General features: G+C 39.0%; 1 protein-coding gene across 1 annotated transcript; it reads left to right on the top strand.

Annotated features, from left to right (window-relative positions):
- Positions 1–224: 224 nt before the first annotated feature.
- sdc4 (syndecan 4) lies at positions 225–10,857 on the top strand. The gene is made up of 4 exons (XM_056270433.1): positions 225–474; positions 7,302–7,502; positions 7,956–8,151; positions 9,213–10,857. The coding sequence occupies exons 1-4, from the start codon at positions 415–417 to the stop codon at positions 9,371–9,373; spliced, it is 618 nt and encodes a 205-aa protein (XP_056126408.1). The 5' UTR covers positions 225–414; the 3' UTR covers positions 9,374–10,857.
- Positions 10,858–11,108: the final 251 nt, after the last annotated feature.

Below are 11,108 nucleotides of genomic sequence, written 5' to 3'. Positions count from 1 at the left end.
TTGGTAACGTTACCAGATTAATAACTACAGAGCAACAAACAAACCCGATTGTAATAATCGTATAATTTCGCTGTTTACATTGTCGACATGGATTTGAATGTATGGTATTGTAAACTGTTGCGTCCGGAGTTTCCGAAAATTACGTCATGGACCGGTTAATCTGCCCTGATTGGCTGCGTGTTCGAAATGAGGCGGAGTTTAAGTTGGTGAATAAAACCAAAAGGAGATCAATCATTACACAGGAATACTGCGCACCAACATACAGGACAACAGTAAGAATACGCTTTAAAATCCCTTCACGTCGACATAAAAAAGGACTAACAAAGCAAGGACCGGTTTATTTTGATTCATAAAAGTGAATCATTTCGGAAACTGACAACTTTCATCACCGGGGCTCCTTATTTTGAAGAGAAGATGTTGAAAGTTTACCTCATGTTGGTTTTGTCAGCGGCTGCTGCTGTTTTCGCTGAATCGGTGAGTATCTTGTGAATTTTAAACTAATATTAACTTCGTTTAAGATGCTAAGGCTATAATCGAGCCATATCGTGTTCTATAATCACACTTGACCCCCCAAAAAAGTGGTTATATTTGTGTTAGCTAAAGCGTTAGCTTTCTGACAACAGACCTGTTGAAACAACAAAGGATTCTAAATTATATGTTCAATAAAATGAACAATTTAGATGCACAATTTCAACTTTAGTTTAATTGTCAAACGTCTAGTCAAGTCTTCTTTAACTTTGGTCGAATTTACCGATTGGGTGCACATCTGAAATAAACCTAATATTACAAATAAATTATATGATTAACGATAGCCGAGTAACAATTAATCGTTGTGTTGTGGTATTTTGTAAGTCTCTTGTGTGCGTGTTTATGTGTGTGTAATGTAATTTATATATTTAAGAGAGTAACTTTCTGGCATTTGGCACCAAATTAGTCTTGCTCATTTTTGTTTGTTGAGTAACCTAACGTAACGAGTAGCACTGGCTTTTTCATGTGACAGTTTTTGCCTGCAGGGATTTTTTTATATATATATAGCTCAATTTGATTAGACTGATTCAGTCCATGAGGTTTACGTTTCCATCTGTTCATTATGGAATCACCCACTGGAGCACCTGTGAATGGGATGCCACAGCTTTGTGTTGGCCAGTTCTTTCATAACTCAAAAGAATAGCTTGCTGCAGATGTCTTTGGAGCTGAAATAGAAGACAAATGCCACCCAGTGTGCTTGCTCGGTCAGTCAGACACACACACACACACACACACGACACACACACCCTCACACAAGTCAAAATGCAAATTCTTTGAGCCCAAAGCCTCCATTCTTACAGACCTTTGGAAAGGTGTTGTCGCAGATCTTTATCTACACTTCAACACCAACAGATGCAGCTTTTTTTCGTCTCGTCTCGTCTTGACCTTGTCCGCTGAATGGTTTAGTGTGTAATATTGTGTAATCCACTGGGAAATAAAGTAATAGAACCGTAAACTAGCTGTGCAGTTAGTAGTAAATCAGATGGTGTGATTTAATCTCGAGTGGGAATGTTGCAACAAGCTTGCACACTCCCAAAGCCTTGTCCTTCGAGGCAGAGAAGGCCGCAGCATTCCTCCAAATTATGCTGAAGTGTCTGTGTTCCTTTCATCCCCCTCCCTCTCCATTCTTTCGCATTTTCCTGAGGAATTTGACCCCTCCTGACCTTGACCAGCCCTTCTTTTGGGATTTCACACACTTCGGCGGATTTAAATGGTCCACCTCTTTCATCCAGGTCCCTCCTCTTCAGCCACTGGACAAGTGTGTGTGGCTTAAACTCAACATGGCATGGACACTTTAAACCTCAGAAATAGGCAAAGTAGGAGTGGATGTTCTCGATTTTGGCTTTGTTTATTATATTTGAATACTTGTGGTGCTTTCACCTCCTTACCTGATGGGATGTTGCTACTGCCACTTTTTGCCACATGTGTCTTTCTAACTAGATATTGAATAGATTATATATTATAATGTTTTGGGGGGTTTTTCACAATAAAAACCAAAACGTTATTGTAAACCGTTACATTCTCTGTGAATATTTTGCTGTTATTATTTTAAGTGTAATGGCCATGCTAGATGTCCTGGTAATGATTGTGTTATGAAATAGGCATGAGATGTTTTGCATATGAATTGGTTTGGATTTATTTATTTACTCAGTTATTTTTGGGGTGCAAAGCTCATCTGAATGGCTGTTGAAAGGCAGAGCAGCGCACATGATAAATACTTTCTCCAGGATATAATAGTGATTTCTGCATTGCTGTCCACTGGCCTAATAAATCTCTTTTGAGGGTGGAATGTTGGCACAGAGCGAGAAGGTTTTATTTGCTGCTTGGGTGAAAGAAGGATTTTGGTAATTTATGTAATGCTTAGTGTATGCGTCTTTCTATATTTATTTCAACAAATACAATGCCTTATGCTGTACCCTTTTGTTTGCCAAGTCCAGAGAGGTATCTTGAGGCCATGTAAAAGGGAAACTTGTGTGTACTAGAGTCATTTAGCAGACCACATCCTTCACCGTTCCAGTTCTGTTGCTTGCGGAGCTATTAACCATATGCCATGCAGGCTTTACTTGGAAACGCTGATAACCAGACACCAGCTGTTCTTCATAATGACAGTTCCTCTTTCTTAAGTTTGCCTTTTTCTTGTTTTCCAGCTTAGTAGTGTAGATGATAACACTTTTGATGCTTTTATGTGTGCTTAAATAGTAATTGTGTGCTTGCATCAGATTTAGTTTTTTTGATATCTGAATCAACTTTACTGCCTACTCTAGTTAGGTTTCTTTGTGGACTGTATATACCCTCCCCCTAAGCAATTTCCATCAAGCCTTTTGTCTTTTCCTGCCTTGTAAAGACGCTTTACACGCCAGGAAAAGTGTACTTTTTTTTGTGTACTTCGGAAAATACCCATTCTTCAAATAAACACCCGTCTGGGGGTTTCTCAGGTCTCCAGACTTAAGTTAAAGAAATCTAGTCTAATCACCCCATTTATCACCTTAGAAACATGTGGTAGTCTTTCCCATCTAATTCTTTGTATCTGAGTCTTTGTATTGTTCAGATGCAGTTAGAAGGCTCTTTTACAGGTCCTTTTAATGTTTAGTTTTGGAGGGAATTGTTTTCTTTCAGTCACAAGTTCATGTAGAGAAAATCTGATAGATAATTTCTTTGTTTTGATAACTGAGAGCATAAATGTTTTGAGATCTAAATGGTCACACATTTATTGTTGTTTTTTGGCCATGTCTAACCGTTTCTCAAATAAATGGCTGTAAAACGTTGAGTGATTATGCATAAAGTAAATAAGTAACTTTACCTGTGAACATCATTGACTACGTTTACATGCAGCCAATAACCCGTTCAAAACCGGGATATTAGCAATAACCCGGTCGCGAACGGCCATGTAAACACCGGCAAAAACCCGAATATGCTCATATCCCGGATTTTAAAAACCGGGATATTATACCTGGGGTACCCCTTTTCTAACCCGAATTTTTGGTCATGTAAACGCGCATCGGCATATCCCCATAGTGATGTGTATTCTGCGCATGTTCTATTCGCAAGGAATCTTGGTCTTTTGAGTAGAGAAACTTCTCGGCGCATACAAAACCCCCCGTGCAGTATACCGGAAGTAAACATGGCGAGACGCAGCACAGCATACTTTTGGAGCAAGGTCAGTAACTTTACCAGCACCAAAGCGCAAACAAAGGCGATCGCTATCTGCCCCGAACTATTCATTATCCGCGTGCTGCTGTTGTTGTTGTCTTTGGATACAGGAAGAAGAATCGAAAATGACGCATATTGCGTCTTAAGGTTGTCCGTACGTCCAGACGCTAACCGCGCGTCGCGTTTACATCGGGATATTGCAATTCCATGTATACAGGAGTAACTCTCTCTGCTCACGCATGTAAACGGGTTATCCCTAATGTTTCAGAAACCCGAATAGTGACCTTAACCTGACCATAACCCGAAATTTGGCTGCATGTAAACGTAGTCATTGTTTCCTGTTGAACTTGCATGTGTGTATCGGCATGGCATGGTGTTATTCTTTAGAGAGCCAACCAAATGATCTATGATGTCTAATGTGTATAGTTTATTGGTGAATCTCTTGACATCCATCAAGAACATATTTAGCTAATTTTTGATTCCATAATCCAATCGCAGTCTCTATTAACTTCAGGTTTTAGCCAGTCAAGGAAGGTCTGTTGTCAGAAAGCTTAAAGAACTCCATGTTTTCAGGCCTAGACTACACAATACTGATTGTTTGGGCTATTCAGAACGGCTCATTGTGTATTAAACAGGCTTTGACTTAATGGTGTGAACCTTCATTAATGAAAGCCAGTACCAGATAGAAGCAAAGCGTGATCACACTTCCTGTGGGAGAGAATAGAGGCTAACGCCAGTGAGGCTGAATAGTCCTTTTTGTTTGGTTTAGTTGTAGATTTTGAAGTCCATTCTTGTTTCCTCCACATACCCTAATGGTTCAGGGCTTTGAACAGGTGTTGGGGTGAGAATTTGCCGTGTGATTTGAACAATTACGTATCGTTTACCAGGCAGGTGAGTCTTTCTGCCCCGCTGTTGAGATTCAGCTGGGGGTCTAGAAAGGGAAAATGCAGCTATAAATAGTTCCCACAAAGGTGGAAGGAATTCTCCTGACGTGCAAGTGTGTTTGTGTGTGCGAAGTAGGACGTTCACTCTGTCCCGAGGGAGGAGTGTATCTCATGAGGAGATCAGATGACATGAATAAATCCGATTGGTGGGAGTGACAGACACCGTTTGTATTGACGACTGGGGCTGTAATTGGTTGTGACCTGAAAGGACAACAAGGAGAGTCTCAGTCTTCAAACCACAACAGATGATAGCGGATCATATTTGTACTCTAGCTTTAATGGGTCACCAATGAATCTCAGACAGAATCTGTGGACATTTTCTACATTTTTTTGGGGGAGGAAATCTGTGAAATGTGTTCCAACTCAGTTGACCTACCAATGCCTTTTCATACACAGAAGTTGCTTTGCGAAACAGTCGTGGTTCTTTAAAAATTGGCCTTTAAACTCAAACCGTGAATAATCACCTGATCACCAGGGACAGTTTACCACACTATTGGATGAGTCACTGATTGTGGTATCTTCTCTTTACCTCTCCCATTGACTCACTGGAACAGATGCCAGACAATTTGTCAGCAGATGGCCGGATTTGCTCCAAGATTTGCTAGTCTTGACTGAGGCCTGGTTTACTAAGCTGGTTAATTTACACAGGCTTCTCTCTGGCATTACAGCTCACTCAAGAGCCTGGGGATTCAGTACTAGAGGCATACTCATACTTGTAGACATGTCATCATCTTCATATCAGACACATTCATATCAGTCTCGACAGCTATCATGAGGGTTACCTAAGAAAATAGAACCTTTACTCACCCTCGTGATCTTTTAAACCTGTATGACTTTCTTTTGCGGACACTGATGCCAAATCAAAGCACAAATTAGATAACGACGTGAATAATAACTTTAAATTTCAGTTCAAGCTCTATGCACACCAGTTTTCAGACTACTTTAATAGTGCTTTTTGTTCTCTTTGGGGCTCAACAGCGCCTGACTACAGCCATTGTATGGACAAAAGAAGCATGAACATTGATAAACACCTCCTTTTGTGTGAAAGAAAGTCATACGGGTTTGGAACGACGTGAGGGCGAGTAAATGATGACAGAATTTCATTTTGGGTTAAATAAATGAACTAGCTATTATCTCACACATTGGGTTGTTTCTTTTAAATGAGGGGGGTTTTGGATTTTGCTGAGAAATTAAGAAAAAAAACCTTTATTTCCTGCATTGCGACTGAGAAATTTCGAGGGACTTTCTTTAGCTGCCCATCTTAGTCTAGAGCTTTTAGTTTGCTTGGTGGGATTTCTTTTAAACTCTTTCAAGTGGCTTGTATATGTTTACTGAGAATTTAAGGGGTTGCTTATGGGAATTGAAGCATTGGTTTAATTGAACCACGGCCTTGCGCCTCTTCGCAGTCAGAGAGCATCCGCTGTACTTTCTTAGACAGCTTTTTTTTCCCTCTGAGCTGAGTATTTCATAATGCCGGGGGATTTTGGTGTGGGGTTTCACAGCACTGTAAGGCTGAAAACCATAAAGTATGTCGGCCTCTCTCCCCACACCCTCTTGTGGTTTCTGTCATTCTCTGTTTCTCGCTCTCCCTTTTTTCTTTTATTATCCTCAAACAACAGAGCAGGCTAGAGCTGACTTGCAGTTTCATGTGACGTTTACGTGATCCTGGTTTTCCTGGAAAATGAGTTAGCCCCCTCCCCGATCTCCATTTTAAAAACACTTCCATTTAGCATCTAGAGCCATTTTAAGCATCAAGTTTGTTTTAAAGATGATGTATTGTAAGATAACCTTGAAGTCATTGTCGCCTCGCTAAAATCCTCTTTAAAGTGTGTTTGAAATTTGTCTAAAGTGGTTACACTGGGTTAGGCGGCAGGAGTACACACCTGTACTGCATTATGAGTGTTTTTGATTTCCCGGTATGTGAAACTTTTCAGTGAGTCACGTTTGATTAAATCTGTTTTTGACAGCGAGTAGGCGAGCGAGACTGATAAAGACCCTCGTCCCCTGTCCGATGAATTCTTTCGTTGTTTTACACAATGGCGGCAAACTTGCGCTAACTTGTTCTTACCTCTCTGACTCACTTCGAGGTCAACAGGGGTGTGAATGTAATACGGTATTGTGTAAATCACGGGTGTGTCATTCAGAATAGAATTTAGAATCTTTTTTAAAATTACAGTTAAAAAGGATGTTTTGATGTCTCGCAACCATAGCAACAGTGAAAATAAAAATGGCCACTTCTGTGGACGACTCTTTAGAGAGAGACGAGGAAAAATCGAAATCAGTATGCGTGTTCTACTTCCTCCTGTTATGCTAATAGGCTTTAGTCCATTCATTGTTTAAAACCCATTCACAGTGCTTGTCCAAATGGCTCTGCTAACGTGATTTAAAAGTGTTGGTGTGTCTTAATTTAATTAAGTGTGCTCTCAGAACCGTCATGATGCCATAGGCAAAGGTTTGGACAGTAACCTGCTTAAGTATTAAAGGGATATAGGAAATATAATTTTACTTCAGGTCTTAACCAAATAAAAAATCCCCCTCTCGATTAATGTTGATTTAATGAGGTCTTCAGATCATTCATGTTTGCATTGCATTACCAAACAATGAATTGCCTTAATGCCTTTGAACAAATGGTGTCAGTCAGGTGTATGTTCTTCATGAATTTTTTTTTTCTCTTTGTAGGTACGAGAAACGGAAACATGGGTACCTCTGAAAACCGAGTCACCCCATGAGGATCTGGAGTCCTCCGGTGACTCTCCACATCAAGATTTTGAGTTTGCTGGTTTAAACCCAATTGACGATGAGGATGTCTATGATGATGATGATGAAGAGGATGATTATGATGACATATCAGGCTCAGGTTCTTCAGAGATCCTAATTAAGGTAGCTATAAAACAAATTTAGTCATGTCAGATTGAGTAGCAGTTATTTGGATACTGCAGAAATGTTTGGAAACAATGAATTTAATGAGGTTTTCATCTGCAACAAGTGAATAATTGAAAAAAGAATTATTTTAAATTGTAATAGGCTAATAACTAGACAACACATCTTTCTATTGCGTTTTCTCAATGATGTTGTGCGATACCAAACGTACAGTTCAGCTAGTGTCATTTGATTTGTCTCCTATTCTTAATGAATGTCAAAGTGACTCTCAAATGAATCATTAGTCTAAAATGACTCATTCATGGTTGCTTAACTGACTCACTCACTGATCCAAAATTCTTTAGTTCGGGTCATATGTGACTTGAATTACTGATTGGACAGCTTTATTGCATATTTTTGCGACTGATTTGACTGCTGTATGAATTTTCTTATGACTGTTTCTTCCTCTCTCAGAATGATCAGAATAACCGGATATCTGATCCTGTGGGTCCATTTGCCCCGCTGCCAACTATAGATGAGACGATTCTGGTTAAAAACAATGAGGTCGGCTTGGGTGAATCGCCAAACCAAGAAAATGGCCAACAAAGCAATGTGCTCATGACCATTGCTGGAGAAGAGAGCTTGTTCAACAACACAGAGGTGCTTGCAGGTGAGGAGATGGTTTTAATTCATTTGTAATGGTGTTTGTTTAATATGCCAAGTAAATAGTTTAATACTTATTTACATTTTGGTCCAATAATATGTAAAGAGTTCTTTCACCCATAAATGAAAATTCTGTCATCATTCACTCACCCTCATGTCGTTCCAAAACCATAAGACTTTCATTCATATTCAGAACAAAAATGATCTTTTTGATTAAATCTGAGAGATTTCTGTCCCTCCATAAACGGCTACATAACTGACACTTTGACGTTTCAAAAAGTTAAGAGAACGTGAATCTAATCCATATGAATTGAGCGCTTTAGTCCAAATTTTCTGATTAGACGCAATCGCTTTATATGATGAACAAATTGAATTTAGGCTTTTATTCACATATAAACATTGATCTGCGAACATAAATAAAAGCGAGAACAAACCTCATTGGTTCTTGCTGAAGCTCAAACGTGATGCGTAACTCAAGAATGAATCTCATTGGTTCTCGTGCATCAAGCGAACATGCCTGAGCTTCCTTATGCCACAGCTGATGTGTGCGTTTATAAATGTTTATATGTGAATAAAAGCCTAAATTCAGTCTGTTCATCATATAAAGCGATTGTGTCTCTTCAGGACTAAACCGCTCGATTCATACGGATTCGTTTTACGATCTCTTTATGAAGTTTTTGAAGTGTCAAATTGGTAGTTGCGTATCTGACAACGGAGGGACCTCAAAAAGATCTTAATTAGTTTTCTGAAGATGAACGAAAGCCTTACAGGTCTGGAAGCCTTTTTGGGTGATCAATTCCTTTTTAATGTTATTTTAGTATTATTTATATACCGTACTGTTATGGCAGTATTCATATTGTGAATTTATTTCTGATATTTTCAAATTTAATTAATTTTAGTATAGCTTTAATTTATGTTTTAGTAAGTTAGTTATTAATTTTGGTGCTCCTATTCTTTTTTTTGAATATTACCTTTCTTTCATGCAGTTTGTGAATGTGTGGTTTTATGTAATGGTGTTACGGCCGTGTCTGTAGGGTATGCCTCACATTTTCTATGTCTGTTTTATAGCTATTATTGCGGGCGGAGCAATTGGTCTCATCTTCGCCATCCTCCTCATCGTCTTCCTCGTTCACTTTGTACTCCGCATCAAGAAGAAAGACGAAGGAAGTTACGACCTGGGCAAGACGCCCATCTACAAGAAAGCTCCCACCGCAGAAATCTACGCATGAGCACCCTCGCCCTCTCATACCTTCTCTCTCTCTCTCTCTCTCTCTCTCTCTCCCTCTCTCTCTTTTGAACTATAAGCTCACACGGTGCCTCGGCCCGACGGGCCGCCGCCAACCTCTCACGTACCACGAAAACCACAGGAGAACCTCACGAATAATTTACTCTGACTGGACATTTGCATTGAAATCTCAAAGCGAATCGAAGAGGATCGCGTTTGTTGCCAAACTGCCCGATTCTTGTCTTTTTGTTCCCACACCCTGTCAGGTTTATTGCCTTTGTGTCACGTGGCCCGTTGTCTCCAAATTTTTTTTTATTTTATTTTTATAAAACACTACAAGGTGTAATGGAGCTTCCACAGGTTAAAGGCTTTGGATTGACCATTTTATCCACCGTTATGATAAACAGCCAGTGTCATGATTGGTGCTACAGAGGGGGTGTTACTGTAGCATTTTACGTTATCAAATGTCTTTTGTTTTTAAGTCTGTGCTGTAAAACCTTTTAATTTTCATATTAAACATCAGAGGTGAAACCAAATTGAAGGCACGCAGTATATGTTTGAGACTAAATTCTGTGAGAGCAAAATCTGAAATCGGTGTACTAGACTGATGTATACTCCTTTCAGCCATGGTGTTATGGTACATTCCACATATCCGTATGTAATTGCTGTGGTGGTTTTATAGGTCGAGAGACCAGATCCACTACGTGCTGCTTGACTGTCAGCTAAGCTACTTTAACAGGTACAGATGCTGTTGATTGAGAATCAGTTCACTGCAAACAGACTTTGTACATCCAGGGATCTGTATATAGCCATTTGAATAAATGTAAAACTTTGGTACTTAGCCATCTTGACAGCCTTTTATTTACCAAATATTTAAATGCCAAAATCAGTTTTTATTGTTCTTATATCTCATCCCGGTATTTGCTTTTGGCATAACCTGAAAGCTGATGGTTTGTGTCTGTATCTTTCGGAAACATGTTTTGTTTGAGAACAATGACCAATGTTAGTACTAACTTTTTTTTCTTCTTTTTTTCAATGTTTTTGTAGATGTTCTTAATTCCTTTTTAATTTTGTTTGGTATTAATTTAACTCATATTTTATTGCCTGCCTTCAGGTCGGGGGTATTTCTTCCCCTTCTCAGCTGTTGTACATGTAATAATTTTTATTTTTTATGGTTTTTAGATTTGTTTTATATACAGTAGTGCAAAAATTCAAAGGCTGTTAGTCTTTCAACAGATTTTAAGAGTTTCTATTTCTTTTAGACTTTTTAAGCCGAATATATTTATGTTTTGTAGAAGGATGTTCTGGATTAGTAAAGGGGAACGTGAATAAGCTGTGCATTACTGTGCATGGTGTAAAATGATAAATTTGCTGCTTTGTTTGGTCACATCCAGATAAAATCACTGATCTAATGTTGAAGTCAATGAATCATTGATTTCTGCATGCAATTTCTGATCTGTTGAAAATAAAGCTATTTTATGCACATAACCATTTGAACGGTCTTGAGCTTTTTTTCATGATAAAAAGAAAGTTTGTCTTTCACAGGGCGTTTACACGACACCGGCGTTTTCAACTTAAAAACTGAAAACTTTTTATGCCTTTTGGCTGTTCATTTACACGGCAACTGCATTTTGGGGGCAATTTTGCATTTTTATGCAAACTTTTGAAAACTGGTCTGCGTAAAGTACAAAAGATGCGAATTTGTGAAAACCATAGACAGTGGTGAAGAAAACACTGAC

This window comes from Rhinichthys klamathensis, unplaced genomic scaffold, assembly GCF_029890125.1.
Source record: "Rhinichthys klamathensis goyatoka isolate OS25496 unplaced genomic scaffold, OSU_Roscu_1.1 h1tg000303l_1, whole genome shotgun sequence".
Taxonomy (NCBI): Eukaryota; Metazoa; Chordata; class Actinopteri; order Cypriniformes; family Leuciscidae; genus Rhinichthys; species Rhinichthys klamathensis.
This window is presented reverse-complemented; position numbering and strand designations above follow the sequence as displayed.